Source organism: Podarcis cretensis, assembly GCF_951804945.1.
Source record: "Podarcis cretensis genome assembly, chromosome: 6".
Classification (NCBI taxonomy): Eukaryota; Metazoa; Chordata; class Lepidosauria; order Squamata; family Lacertidae; genus Podarcis; species Podarcis cretensis.
Genome location: NC_137175.1, coordinates 99492906 through 99508728, shown reverse-complemented (window position 1 = coordinate 99508728; position 15823 = coordinate 99492906). Strand labels below are relative to the sequence as shown.

The 15823-nt window shown below is 45.7% G+C and overlaps 1 protein-coding gene across 6 annotated transcripts in view; it reads left to right on the top strand.

The window, feature by feature from the left end:
- RGS8 (regulator of G protein signaling 8) overlaps positions 1-15823 on the top strand; it is a 92824-nt gene that overhangs the window by 27495 nt on the left and 49506 nt on the right. The window contains exon 1 of one of the 6 annotated variants that reach the window (XM_079981676.1): positions 14107-14515. The exons of 3 other annotated variants lie outside the window; for them this stretch is intronic. In XM_079981676.1, coding sequence (XP_079837802.1) covers positions 14150-14515 — 366 coding nt within the window. In that variant the 5' untranslated portion in view covers positions 14107-14149. Of the gene's footprint in view, positions 1-14106; positions 14516-15823 lie in introns of those variants that run through there. 2 more of the 6 variants (XM_079981675.1, XM_079981682.1) reach the window with 2 other exon arrangements.

The window sequence follows — 15823 nt, the reverse complement described above, 5'->3', positions numbered from 1 at the left end:
ACCCCACTCTGGGCTCTGATTCTGACATGGCTGAGGAGACGGCTGAGCTAGTGCTAGTAGGATTGGGGCCCCTGATCTAGGGCAGAGGTTCTCAACCTTTTTGGCCAACTACATTTTTTCTGCGGCTCCCCTGTGGGGAAATGCCCCCCAAGCCTCAGGAGCCCAGTTATGTCCCCCCTTGCCTGCTGAGCTGGCAGCCTCTCACCCTTTTCCGAACACCCTCTCTTGTGGAGGGTTCCCCCAGCTCTCCTTGGGAGTCCTCTGGGCAGCAGCTGCCACCGCCCCTGGTCTCTGAGCAGAGGCATAGCAAGGTCAGGTGGTTCCCGGTGCAATTTTTTTTTGGTCACCCCTTGGTTCTCAAACTTTTAATCCGTTTCAGAAGTCCGTTCCAAAACCAAAGTGTTCCAAAATCAAGGTGCGCTTTCCCATAGAAAGTAATGCAAAATGGATTAATCCGTTCCAGACTCTTAAAAACAACTCCTAAAACAGCAATTAAACATGAATTTTACTATCTAACAAGACCATTGATCCATAAAATGAAAGCAATAAATAATGTACTGTAGTCACAATCAATCAGCAGCTGAACTGGGTTCCACACAGTCACAAAAAACAAACCAAAAAAGCCAGAAAACGCAAAATAAATAGCAAAAACAGACAGACCTCAGTGTAACGCTCAAAACAGAAGCATGGCACTCAAAATGGAGCATGTTCAGCTTCCGAAAAAAGTTTGCAAACTAGAACACTTACTTCTGAGTTTGCAGTGTTTGGGTTCCAAGTTGTTTGAGTACCAAAGCGTTTGAGAACCAAGGTACCACTGTATCCACACAAGTATTCAAGTATTTCTGAAAAGGATTGTGGTGTTAGGCAGTTTAGTTCCTGGTTTTTAATCATATAGCACTTCTAGTGATGGTTCCACCAGCAGAAGAGGATGGTTGATGTAGTTGCTCATTGGGAGAGGAGATACACATGTGTCAGGAGTTCAGCCTACACTTGAGTAGGACCCTGGCAGAGACACATGGCCAACTGGCATGTTCTCTCCCTCCTGGTCGATCGTTCAGGAGCTTCATAAGCTTTCTTTAGCCCGAACATCACAGCGACCAATGCCAACTGACACTGGCACACTTAGGGATCCACAGAGTTTGTGCATCATGCGCGTGACAGACCTCAGCAACTCAGCATTTTGGCTAATCTACTTTATTTACATATAAACACACACTGAGAACTGCAACATGGTTCCCTCTCTCTATAGCATCAGGCAGCAAAGAGAAAAAGAACAAAGGACAATAGTCCCACTTCATGCAACACACTAACACAAACATCCCGTCTCCATCACTTCCCACTCTGTGGAGTCAAAACATACACCGTCATGTGATAGACAACAATCCTATGACTGCAATCATAGATCAGGAATTCTAACAACATGGAGGGTTGGGGAGAGGGCATGCTTTCAGATCCTTTAACTTATTGGCAGCGTCATTATGACAAACGCTGCATATTGTGACACCCACGCAGCTCTTCCGGACAACACTCACTCCTCTGCCATAGTGATCCCTCTTAGCTGCTGAATGTTCTTGTGACACTAGTTTGCATTGTACTCGAGTTGGCTTTGCAATAATGAATATAAATCAAATGGAAAATCACCACAGGGAAAATATTTCCTTTTATAGGTAAGACAATTTACTGTTTGTATATCAGAGAAGAAGCTAGTCACCTAGAGCTTACTTCAGTGTTCTACATCTTGTGCATTTATCTACCTGTGATTTTTGTCGTGATGAAAGAGATGCTTAATAACCCGATCCTTGTGTAATATCAAAAAAGAAATTGGTGGGGGGCAGCGTCAGTCAATAGAGCAGCAGTTTTTATGCAGACCACTTGAAAATTGCTGCACATCTTGGGGGACATCTTAATACACATGTGTACAAATGAATGTTCATACATAACTCATATTTTAATAACTGCAGACATGTCTTTCAGATGTGATGGATGAAAAAAAAATGTTGTTGCTGTTGTTGTTGTTATTTAAAATGTACATACTGCCCTTCACCCTAAGATCACAGGGCCATTTACAGCATAAAAATACAAAATGAAAGCACAAAATACATATGAAAACCAGAGGCCTCAAAGGCCTTTTTAGCCTGTTCAGTAATCGTGCCTAGTCAAACACAGCCTTCATCTGATTCATCAGAAAACATAAATCAAATGCAAGGCTAAGCTCAGGTATCTTTGAATGATCCACAATCTTCCATGGATCACCTGAGTGTAACTTATAGATCCCCAGTGGTTCATAGGTCACAATTTGAGGTCCTAGAAATCTGAGGTGGTAAAAAGCTGAGAATAGCTTATTAGGTTGTAAGAAACAGCATATGCTGAAGAAATATTGTAGCCCCATGTGGTGAAAAAAACTTATTTGAGGGCAACTCAGGTTATTCCATTCTCTCATGATATACTGTTATTTTTGCTGCCTCCTGCAAGGACTTCTACGCAGAATGCACTGGACCACAAAGCATTCCTTTGTAATAAAGCATTTCCTCGGGGAGAGGGCATTGTGAAGGTTCCTTGTTCCTTGTTCCAACTCCAGCAGTTTCTGGATATCAGATAAAGAGGTAATAACCTACAGTTGAGCAAAGGTTGGTTTTTCATGGAAATTAGTTCAATCTGAAAAGTGATTATTTCTTCATTAAAAAGTAAGAACTGTGCTGAACATTCTGCAAATTCCCTTTTTAGCCACTTCCAGGTTGGTTTGGGGTGGACTGAAGCCCCACCAAAATCAATAGAAGGGGAAGGATTATCTGAAATAGTTACAGGCAGGGACTGCTGCCCATTGAACCTGGGGTTGTGTTTTTCTGCTCTCTCTTAAGAAACTTAAACTCACAGGGGGACGGCCTTCTCCACCACTGGTGCTTTCTGAAATGATGTGGGAGCAGCATAATGTGACACGGAACCACTCTTGCGCCATTGTAGGAAGAAAAGGCAATGGGAAGTGGCTGAGGGGGCCTTTGCCCCACCATGAGCGGGGCAGGATCCTTGCTTTAAAGTTAAAGGGGGGGGGGGGAGCCACAGCAAAATAAAGAACACCCTGGGTATATGGCAGCCCCGTTCTCCACGACTTCTGAGAAGATTCTTCCGCTCCAAGAGAGAGAGAAAAGTGTGTGATGTTTCTTTGGGAAACTTAGTGACAACTGAGAGGAGAGTAGAGAAGAAACGCCATGGTGCATCTGCAGCATCTGCGGCAGCACAACTGGACGCCTTCCTCTGCCCCAGCTGCAACAAGACATGTCTCTCCCACTTCAGTCTCTACAGCCACAGCAGGCTCTGCAACCTTCCAACAGTTTGCCTTTACTTCCCAAGGGACATTCCTCCATCGTCTCCTGAGATAGACAGGTGCCAACAAGTAAAGAAAAAGTCAACAACAAAAAATTAGAATAAAAGTCTCAGTAGATGTCTTTAGGAGATAATGTTTTGGTGCCATTGCTTTTTTGAATACTGTGTACCCCTGATATAGATTTATTTTTTTAACATCTGTTTGCCAAAAGTCTAGAGCTTTTATCTCCATATTCGTATAAGCATTGTTTCGTGTATAAGAGGTTGAGTAGTGTGTTATTAATTGCAAATTAGGATGGGAGTGGAAAGAGAATCATGAATGTTGCACATTTGTCAAGTTGACTGAGAACCGAATAGGCAGATTATTACCAATTCTTGAGAAATAATAATAATATATTATTTATACCCCGCCCAACTGGCTGGGTTTCCCCAGCCACCCTGGGCGGCTTCCAACAAAAGATTAAAATACAATAATTCATCAAATATTAAAAACTTCCCTAAACAGGGCTGCCTTCAGATGTCTTCTAAAAGTCAAATAGTTGTTTATTTCTTTGACATCTGATGGGAGGGCGTTCCACAGCGCAGGCACCATTACCAAGAAGGCCCTCTGCCTGGTTCCCTGTAACTTCTCTCAATGAGGGAACCACCAGAAGGCCCATGGAGCTGGACCTCAGTGTCCAGGCAGAATGATGGGGGTGGAGACGCTCCTTCAGGTATACTGGGCTGAGGCCATTTAGGGCTTTAAAGGTCAGCAGCAACACTTTGAATTGTGCTTGGAAACGTACTGGGAGCCAGTGTAGTCTTTCAGGACTGGTGCTATGTGGTCTCGGCGGCTGCTCCCAGTCACCAGTCTAGCTGCCGCATTCTGGATTAGTTGTAGTTTCCGGGTCACTTTCCTTTTTTTTTTTTTAAATAATATTTATTACTTTTAAAACTTACAAAAAGGAAAGAGAAGAAAAAAGACAAAAAGAAAAAAAAAACAAGAAAAGGAAAAAACAATACAATACAATATATAAACAATACAAAACACAACATTAACCTAACCTAAACAAAACAAAAACAATTTAAAAACATACATTGTACCATTTCAGTAGTCTATCTTTCATACCCTTGTTTCATCGACCTCCTCTCACCTCCCTTTTTGTATTCCACTTCTATTAATTGTTTCAGCAATACCTTTCCACCTTTCTCTATTTTCTGTCATATAAATATCTTAACTTATTTTTACCCTTATTTTCCATTAATACTATAATGCTTATTTATGCTTAACTCCTTATAACATTTCAACTAAAGCCATAAGATTTCATTCCAACATTTTTCTAACACTCAGTAATTTTACAGTATTTCTATTTCTGAAAATAAACTTTAAAACTTTTTCCAATCTTCTTCCACCATCTCTTCTCCCTGGTCTCGGATACTGCCAGTCATTCGTCAATTCCAAATAGTCCATCAACCTGGTGATCTTCTGTCCGAGGCTCTTAACTCTTTTCCAAGTCCCTTCTGTAGATCTTCTTCATATTTATACATGCACTTTACTTTGTCTTCTTCTGATCTTGTTCTTATTTTCCTTCCTTTGATACTGAAGAGCAGATCTCGGGGAAGCTCCAACCTAGCAATGCTTTTATTCCTTCTCGACAGGTCAACCAAATCTCCATGGTTAAATCTAAAATCCATAAGGTATTTCAGGACATGTTTCAAAATTCCTCCAAATCCAAAGGCCCCCACAGCTCCAATCTCCTCATGACCCAAGTCCAAATCCCAAAAGTCAGTAAATCCCTGCATGAAGGGATCTGTCCAACTTTCCTTCTCCAGTTCAGGCAGGGCTCCGATCCTCAAAATCTGACTTTTTCTAAAATCAATCATAAAAGGCCTCAACTTATAGTCCTCAATTTGCCTCTGTAAGGCTGGGACTCCCACTTGTATTACTTTAGGTTCGACAACAACAACTTTCTCCTTCGCCTTCTCAACAATTTGCCCTGTCAAAGTAGATTCCTGTATCAGATCCTGAATAATTTCTGTATTGATAGCCACTTTTTGTCCCAAGTTAGTCACTTTTTGTCCCAAGTTATCAATTTTAGTAGTCATGACATCTGTCTTCTTGTGGAGTTGTTCCAATGAGTGACTTATCTTGCATAATGCAATCACTAAAGCTTCTTCTGTCGACATTCTCAAATAGTCCAAGGTCAATCCCTGATTCTCACAGTCTCTTATCTTGCAGCTGGTTCCCCCAGCTCAGCTCTTATAACAGTTTCAAAAGCTCCCTCTAGAGGGAAACAGTTTCTATTTGTGTCAATCCTTTTAAGCACAGTTCAAACAGTAAATATAGTTTCAATTTTCAGTTACTTTTCCTCCTTTTTAAACGCAGAAGAGGACAAAGCTAACTGTCAAGATACGTTCTATTCACAGCCAATGAACTTCAAAACGCCAATCTTACTGGCAGAACTCTTTCCAGGTTCAGAGCAGTAGTGATTTCATTTTCAACACTCTCTCCTGCAGGCTTGCGCGATCCAAAATTTCCCCCCTCTTCTCCTGCTTCCAAGGGGGGTTTAATAGTTTTAATCGATGGAAGTTTAATCCTTTGCAGAAGACTTTCCAAGACCTTAGCTTGCAGCGTCTTTGCTTCAATCTATTTACAAAAGGGGAAGGCGGACTTCCTGTTTAAAACCTTCCCGTTTTGGTGCCAGATTAAGATATTTATGGATCGAATTTTCTGTTCTACTCACGGGTAGTTGTTTAAAATCGAATTGTCCACAGGAAAAAGTCAGCGCCCTCCGGCAACAGCAATGCGGCTTCACTCCGTGAAAGAAGCAATCAATTCGAAGCACCGCGCCGCTCACCCCACGTCGTTCCGGATCCCCGAAACCGGGTCTCCCCGTGAGTAGGGGAGGCGCAAAAGGTGCCAGCCGAATCCCAGGTTCACAGGCTTCTCCCGCCTGTGATTTTTAGAGGGTCTCCGCCTTCGCCGTGGCGGCCAGACCCTGTTTCCACGGAGTAAATTCCTCCCGATCAGAGGAATTCCGCCATTGTCAGAGGCGCCAACCCGGAAGTCCGTTTCCGGGTCAATTTCCAAGGTAGCCCCATGTAGAGCGCATGGCAGGAGTCCAAGCGGGAGATAACCAGAGCATGCACCACTCTGGCAAGGCAAGCTGGGGGCGGCTGGGGTCTCATCCTGCGTACCAAATGAAGCTGGTAAACAGCTGTTCTGGACACAGAATTGACCTGTGCCTCCATGGACAGCTGTGAGTCCAGAATGACTCCCAGGCTGCGCACCTGGTCCTTCAGAGGCACAGTTACCCCATTCAAGACCAGGGAGTCCTCTATACCCACCCGCCCCCTGTCCCCCAAAAACAGTACTTCTGTCTTGTCAGGCTTCAAACATCTTTCAAATTTCAACTACAGTACAAATTTCAAATTTCAACTACAGTACAAAATTGAAAACCCGGTTTCATATACAGTGGTACCTCGGGTTACAGACGCTTCAGGTTACAGACGCTTCAGGTTACAGATGCTTCAGGTTACAGACTCCGCTAACCCAGAAATAGTACCTCGGGTTAAGAACTTTGCTTCAGGATGAGAACAGAAATCGTGCTCCGGCGGCGCAGTGGCAGCAGTGGGAGGCCCCATTAGCTAAAGTGGTACCTCAGGTTAAGAACAGTTTCAGGTTAAGAACGGACCTCCAGAACGAATTAAGTTCTTAACCAGAGGTACCACTGTAGTAAATTATGGTACTTACGATAAATGCCTCCATGGAAGATTTCCCTTAATAACAGATTTTCTGCTGCAAATTCTAGGAACTGTCTTCTGGGCAAAATGCCTTCTCATTATAGAGCTTTTCAGGAAAATACCCTTGGCAATGTTTTCAGGGCCTTTGCCTCTTGAGAAAAGCTTCTTGTAAGTTTGCATCTTCATGATTTAAGATAAAGATAAAAATAAACATCAGTGGATGAAACAGTAAAACAAGTTTTGCTGCCATTCTCTTCTCCAAATACTGGAGAGGTTTTCTCAACATTTGATCTCTGGCATGTGTTTGTATGTATTGATGGGGAATAAATTCACAACTAAATGTGCTTCTATCAAATCCACCCTTTTCAAAAAGCTAGGCAAACCAAAACACAGTTAATCCTTGGAAATTCACACTGACCCAAATTTTGTGATGCAGTTCTTTAACCAGGGTTCGCAAAAGTGCATATATTAGTGAAAGTAAGATATAAAAATGTAGTATATTAAGGATAATTGATTGTCAGATCACCCACATCCATAGAGGTGAACACCAGGTCTAAGGCATGTTCATAACCATGAGTTGGGCCAAACTTATTCAGGAATAGCCCTGTGGAGGCCATGCTTTCCACAAAGTCCCAAGCTGCCCCTTGTAAGGTCGTCTCAGCATGGATGTTAAAATCCCCTAGGACAACCAAACTAGGTGTCTCCAGGAGAACATCTGCCATGACCTGAAGCAGCTCGGGCAGGGAATCCTTGGTGCAGCGGGGAGGTCGGTACACCAAAAGGAATCCTGTACTGCCCCTATTGCCCAACTTCCAGAACATGCACTCAGAGAACTGGGTTTTCTCAACAGAATGCCTGGTGTAAGCTAGTGACTTCCTAAAAATCACTGCAAGCCCCCTTCGCCATCCAGACCTATCCCTGAGCCATGACTGACAGGTCAAAGAGGAGAGCAGAGTCACCTCCAGAACAGCAGCATTTTGTGGGAGGGAATCAATCACATACCAGGGATGTAGGTTTGTACAATTACAGTGGATTCAAGCACTCAAACACAACAAATTAAAAAATGGACTTCTTGCAGCTAGGATAATGAAAGAGAAATTCACCAAAAAGTGTGGGATAAACAATTGACTGATGGGAGGTCATTTAACACTCATGCAAGCAAATCAGGATGAAACCAGGAGAAATGCTGATTGTCATGTAACCTCTCCACAAACAAACTGGAACAAACACTCAGTAAAGATGAGCCATTGCCTAAACTTTGTGCAAGCAAATCAGGATGTACGCTCAATAAACAGGCTGTCTGGGGAGTCCTGAGATACTTATTAAGTGGGATATATTGCAGAGTGTAGGGAAAGATGCCTCCAATTTTGATTCAGGGGGAAATAAATCTGTGTCCTGGGTATGAAACATGTGGGGAGCTCTGGTTTACAGCCAACTGCTTTGAATTCACCAGCCAGCTGAAAGCCACCAAGTCCGTAAAGTGATAATTACAGCTTTGTTTTAATCAAACAAAAGAGTTTATATAGAAGGTGAATTTGCACGAGAGTGAAAGATCACAGAAGGCTAGCTGGGTGTTACAGAAATAAAAAGTTAGAACCAATTCCTCACAAAACATTGCCAGCTTGTTTCGGTGAGCAAGGGGGCAATCCATCTGACCAGGGGTGATTTCACTTCCAGCTGCTCCAGCCTAAACAGCTGGGATGCAGCCCTAGCTGATAAGATGATAAAAAGGTAATGGTAAAGGTACCCCTGCCCATACGGGCCAGTCTTGACAGACTCTGGGGTTGTGCGCCCATCTCACTTAAGAGGCCAGGGGCCAGCGCTGTCCGGAGACACTTCCGGGTCACGTGGCCAGCGTGACATCGCTGCTCTGGCGAGCCAGAGCCGCACACGGAAACGCCGTTTACCTTCCCGCTGGTAAGCGGTCCCTATTTATCTACTTGCACCCGGAGGTGCTTTCGAACTGCTAGGTTGGCAGGCGCTGGGACCGAGCAGCGGGAGCGCACCCCGCCGCAGGGATTCGAACCACCGACCTTTCGATCGGCAAGCCCTAGGCGCTGAGGCTTTAACCCACAGCGCCACCTGCGTCCTGATAAGATGATAGAAACCCTATAAATTGTATTGGTGTCCAGGAATCAGAACAACTGAAACACCTGTGAAGGAGCTCGGACTCCCAGGACAATAGCGCTTGGCTGGTCGGGTATCACTGAATGGTATTTCCCCAGTCCTACTTGGAATTCAGTTAGTGATAGCATTCTCTCCCATGTCCAAGGAGGCTGGAAATGTATTTTTTAAAAAAGTAGATGAAAGTTGAGGTTCTCAGGATGCATAAACTCTCTGCTTTATGTGCTTGTGCAGAATTGCAGAACAGACACAGCTTCGCTTGTACAAACCCAGAGTGAATCACAGTGTGAACTTATGCACTTCTATTCAAAGTTCAATTAGCCTTACTCCTAGTTAAGTACGGGTAGGTTCTGGATTGCAGGCTCAAAGTATTCCCCCGCCCTGCACCAAAGAAAACACAGGGAGAGACACGTATTTCTATCTTCATGTTGCTATAGAATTTGCTGCGACTTTTCGCAGTTACATAAGCATCATGAGCATTTTAAAATAAATCTTCCTAAATTAACATCTTGCTCTAAGTTTATGTCTTCACACAAAATAAACTGACAAACTCTCACTCACAAAGTTCTCACTCTCACAGGAAAAGGTGTCTTTGAAAAAGCTGAGCTGGGCAGACAGGATGGTGTTTAAGAAGAATGGGACCAATAGCTTGTCAGGTGAACAAGCAAAGTGTTTGTAGAAAGTGATTTAAGTTGCATCACTCTGGATGCTGCTTTTTCTGGGTGGAATCATATCCCCAATGTCCCCACAGAGCCTAAGCTGAAGGCTGTAACTTCCACAGTGCTTGTCCACTTTGGGACAAGAGCTCAAAACGAAAGGAAGAGACCCACAATTTGCAGATTTAATTGAACAATGCAATTATTCACAGCATAGAGAGGGTCTCTTTTGAAACCCACCCATCGTATACTATTCAATAAAAACACCCGCCTCTATTCTGCAGTAAAATTCCAAGGAGAAAATATTAATCCCATTTATCAACACAGCTCCTTCCAAGTATAGGCATGTTCCATTTCAACCATGTTCAGAGCAGATGGGGAACAAATGCAACAGTATTTTGGATAATATGTGAGAGACTCCAGAAGTTCCAGTGCTTGCAGAACTAGGCATTGGGTTTCCCTTACCCCAACCCATATAAACAAGAGACCAATAAGACTGGGTTTTGGGTCAAAACAGACCACAACTTTATTGAATACAAGAGGTTTGGCTTTGGCGTGGGGCAATCTAAATATTTCTGGCCCGCCCACCGGAAGTTATGCATAGGTCAATCCAGGCGGGGGTTCCTGAGACTTACATCAAATAGGATGCTCCCACAGGGACCACCGTTTGGGGGAGTGCCTTTGGCCCTGGGCACGCCTGGGCACACAGACATAGCCACTTCCCCTGGATCCCTTTAATGGGATACCCCAGCGTTTGGAGGGGTGGCTGGAGACTACAACCTCCTGTCCATCCAAAACAAAGGATTACCCCAATGCCCAACCAGTTGTGACAATTGCTATGAGGTAGGCAAAACCACCGGGTGAGAGCCAGTTAGCCCAGTGGACAAATTCCTACCCGGCCCCATCAAGAACAGTGACCACCGTAGCCACAGCAAAGTCACTGACTATTAGCTTAAACTGAGGGTGGGCTCTTAAATGGGGCAAGGGGCAGATCCAAGGGAAGCCTACCTGCTCCGTTGGCTCTGCCCCCTGGCACAGCCCAACTCCCAGCCTGCATCCTCATTTGCCAAAGCAGGGTGCAGGCTAGGATCCAGTTCCTGATAGCCAGTGGGGGCTTATGCCCCCCAACGCCTGTCAGGAAGGGTACTGAAGTTCAAGTTCCCTCGTCGGAGCCCCAGTGAAGCCTCTGCTGTCCCGCAATGCCGCCTCACCAAGAGGGGGGAGTGGACTTCCCTAACTGCCCACATGGCTCTTTGTCCTGGAATTTCATGAGGCTCCCAGCCTAAACACTAAGAACTGAACTGACATATAAGCTATCATGACTGCTTATGTGCACTTCCTGGTTTAGTGGTCTAACAAACTAAATAGAGTCTTTAAAAGAAATCTATAGCCATTACCTTCTAGTAATTGAAGCATCAACAATACAGACATCTACTATTTACAGTACAGTGGTACCTCGGGTTACATACGCTTCAGGTTACAGACTCTGCTAACCCAGAAATAGTACCTTGGGTTAAAAACTTTGCTTCAGGATTAGAACAGAAATCGCGCAGCGGCAGTTCAGCGGCAGCAGGAGGCCCCATTAGCTAAAGTGGTGCTTCAGGTTAAGAAGAGTTTCAGGTTAAGAGCAGACCTCCAGAACAAATTAAGTACTTAACCTGAGGTACCACTGTATTTTAAAACAAACTATTGATGCAGCTGATCAAATTTAAACTTGAACATAAAATCTTGTTCTTTGGACTGCATGCAACACCGCTGATACTGGCAGCCCTCTGGCAAAAAGCAACACATTGTATCCTCTTGATCTTATGTCCAAATAAAAGATGACCTTGTTGACCAAGCTGCAGAAAATGGTGCAGTGATCTTTGATGACATGGCTATCAGCCAAGAATTGCATGATGCTCCTTCAACTCTTGGTGAGCTTACAAATACAATTTACTGCACATCATGGTCAAGTTTGAAGCAAAGTACAAGTTTTCAATTTGCCCGTTTGCCCTCTGATGAAGAAATGACCAGTCCATAATTGTAATGGTAGGTTTATTGTAGCTGTGAGAGACAGAATAACAACAGGAAAACCCCCAGAAATCCAGAAGACAAAAGTCAGAGATTGATGTGCATTATAATGAGTGAAATAAGTATTTGATCCCCTATCAACCAGCCAGATGTCAGGCTACCTGGTATCTTCACTGTATGTAAGGAGCTGAGATTAGAAGCACCTGCTGTAAGGGAGAGGTCTTACCTGCAATCCCAGCTCATTGCAGTACCTGTACAAAAGACACCTGTCGACAGAAGCAATCAATCCAGCAGATTCCAAAGTAGCCACCAAGACCAAAGAGCTGTCCAAGGATGTCAGGGACAAGATTGTAGACCTGCCCAAGGCTACAAGACTATTGGGCTACAAGACTGGGCTACAAGACTATTGCCAAGCAGCTTGGTGAGAAGGTGACAACAGTTGGTGAAATAATTTTCAAATGGAAGAAACACAAAATAACTGTCAACCTCCCTTGGTCTGGGGCTCCATGCAAGATCTCATCTCGTGGAGTTGCAATGATCATGAGAACGGTGATGAAGCAGCCCAGAACTACCCGGGGGGGGGGCTTGTCAATGATCTCAGGGCAGCCGGGACCATAGTCACCCTGAAAACAGTTGGTAACACTCTACACCGTGAAGGACTGAGATCTTGCAGAGCCCGCAAGGTCCCCTTGCTCAAGACAGCACATGTACAGACCCGTCTGCAGTTTGCCAATGCACATCTGAATGACCCAGAGGAGAAGTGGGTGAAAGTGTTGTGGTCAGATGAGACCAAAATCGAGCTCTTTGGCATCCACTCAACTCGCCGTGTTTGGAGGAGGAGGAATGCTGCCTACGACCCCAAGAACATCATCCCCACCGTCAAACATGGAGGGGGACATATTATGCTTTGGGGGTGTTTTTCTGCTAAGGGGACAGGACACCTTCACCGCATTGAAGGGACGATGGACGGGACCATGTATCGTCAAATCTTGGGTGAGCACCTCCTTCCCTCAGCCAGGGCATTGAAAATGGGTCGAGGATGGGTATTCCAGCATGACAATGACCCAAAACACATGGCCAAGGCAACAAAGGAGTGGCTCAAGAAGAAGCACACTAAGGTCCTGGAGTGGCCTAGCCAGTTTCCAGACCTTAATTCCATCGAAAATCGTTGGAGGGAGCTGAAGGTTCGAGCAGCTACACATCAGCCTCGAAATCTTACTGACTTGGAGAGGATCTCCAAAGAGAATTAGGACAAAATACGTCCTGAGATGTGTGCAAACCTGGTGGCCACCTACCAGAAACGTCAGACCTCTGTCATTGCCAACAAGGGTTTTGCCACCAAGTACTAAGTCATCTTTTGCAAAGGGATCAAATACTTATTTCACTCATTATAATGCACATCAATCTCTGACTTTTGTCTTCTGGGGGTTTTCCCTGTTGTTATTCTGTTTCTCACAGCTACAGTAAACCTACCATTAAAATTATGGATTGGTCATTTCTTCGTCAGAGGGCAAACGGGCAAATTTAGCAGGGGATCAAATACTACCCCCCTCACTGAATGTTAGAGGCTCATTTATATTTTGGGAATGATGCATGTTTTTATGTAGCTGCATTGTTTTCTACTTTCTGGATGCCCCATGATCATATTATAAAGTAGTTGTGTTCCGTGTTATAAATCAAGCACTGCTAGGATCATTTCTTTTTTGTTTTCCAATGTATATTTTATCAATTAAATTTTTGGTGCAAGCAAATTTTTATTCTGAAAGTGTGGTGAAGAGAAAATGGTTTGAGAACCACTGGGCTAGGTGGACCCCTGTTTGAAACCTTGGAGCTGCTAGCTGAAACAGACAAATCTGGGTCATATAGACAATATTCTGCTTCAATATAAGGCCAGATTCCTATGAAACACTGTTTAATTAGATGCCTGAGGCCGGTGCTGACAGCACGCTCTGGTCTGGAGCATCCATGCAGCCCAGATTATTCTCCCGGCTGTTCTGAGGAGAAGCACGGTGTGAATTCCTCCTCCTGCTCACACAAAGGGATAATCCAGCAGCCATGGAACAGCCAGCCTAGAAACATAAATCAAAGCATCTCTGTTTGCTTATGTACCTTTTTGCTTTTCTGGCAAAGCTGGACTTGAAACCCCAGCAAACAGCAAGGTGAAACCCTCCAACTCACCCCCACACCCTGCATGCAATTCAGTGATCCTTCTGGGATGAACCTACCCTCCCTCTTCTAAACATTGTGCACTTGAAATGGCTGAATTTTGCGGGAGTGAGCCTCAGGCAGGCGGGAGTCAGTCTGTTGGAATAATGAGAACGAGTCAGGCTGTGAGCCTGTGCTATCCTGCCCAGTCCTCTTGTGCATTTCAATTCTCCGTGCACACATCTGAGGGAGCATCCTCACTCTGTCGCCTCTCCCTGCTCTCTTTCTTTCGTCCCCCCACCTCCCTCCTTTTCCACCAGCTCTTCTTCAGGAGCCGCAGAGCTAAGAAGCCAAACTCAGCAGCATGCTCCCGAGGCTGCCGTAGACAGAGCAGTGGTCAGGCTCACCACCCTTCAAGCTCTCCGATGTACCGGGAGGCCGCAGTCTCTGTCGTCCAGGGCCTCAGTGAGCTGTGCCCACCCAGCGCCAGCCCAACCCAAGCAGCCTCTGCAGTGCGGACCGCTAAGAGACAGGTAGGAGGTGGGTGCTTGCGGTTGTGACAAGGAAGCTGCCTGGTGTGGCGGCCTTTGCAACAGGGCGGCAGACCTCTGGGTCAAATGTAATCTCCTCAGCGGTGGCATTTGGGGATGTTGGCCTCTCACCAATTTCTGTGGGGCAGTAGGCCTGAATGGGTGGGTAAGTGAAATATACTCAGAGTCGCAAGGTGATTTCATGCTCTTTATTCAGCTCATAGTGGTGAGGAGGAATGAATGAAAGTCCCCTCAAGGTATCTGCTTTATATACATTATTTACACAATGGGCTGAACATGATTGGCTAATTCCGGAATTCTACTGTAAGCCAATCAGGTTGTGGATTCACTTCTATCTGGAGCATGATTGGGTAGTTCCTGCCAACCAATCATACTGCTGCATTGTTCTAGGACCAATCAGACTGCTGCATTCTGAATCCTATTGTTCTAGGACCAATCAGGCTGCTGCCTTTTGGATCCTATTGTTCTAGGGCCAATCAGACTGCTGCAGTTTGGATCCTATTCAACCCAGTACATAACACCCCTCCCCTCTAAGTTCCAGTCCTGCCCGGGAGGTCGCATTCATAGTCCTCAAGGTACGCTGGCGGCCTACGTGTGCGTTGCGGCCTGGGGTGTTCCCTGGTCCGGGGTTCAGGTTCTGGCTCGTGTTCCAAGGATGCTGGCTGTGATGGGGCTGTTTGGTCTGGCGCAACCAGCTCACTCAGTCGTGGTTCTGGTTCCGGTGTCCTTTCGGCCTCGCAGGTCCTCTCTGTATTTACTGATTCTGCCTCTCCTGCTGGCCCCTCGTGCTCTATGGGCCTCACTGCCCCTCTGTTCCCTTGGGACTCCTCTGCCCTTTCCTCCTCCTGGTTTTCTCCTGGGAATCGTCGCCGTATCTGGTCGCAGTGGCGGCGCCAGCATTGCCCCCCATCCGTTAGCACCTCATACGACACGGGGCCAGTGACCCTGGTGACTGTGGCGGGTACCCATGCTGGGCCTGCCCCAAAATTCTTTGCGTACACTGGGTCCTGAGCCTCGAAGGTCCGGGGGTTCTTGCCTTCCCCCACCACTGCCTCATCCTGAGCTCTATCGGGGTGAAGGCGGTCCAATCTGATTGCAAGGCGCCGACCCATTAGTAGTTCAGCGGGGCTCCGGCCAGTCGTTGAGCTGGGGGTGCTGTGCTGTGCTAGAAGGAATGTGGCAAGGCGGTACTCCCAATCCCCTTGTGTCATACGGCGAAGGGTGTCCTTGGTGGTCCGCACCATGCGTTCTGCTTGGCCATTGGTGGCAGGGTGGAATGGCGCCGAACGG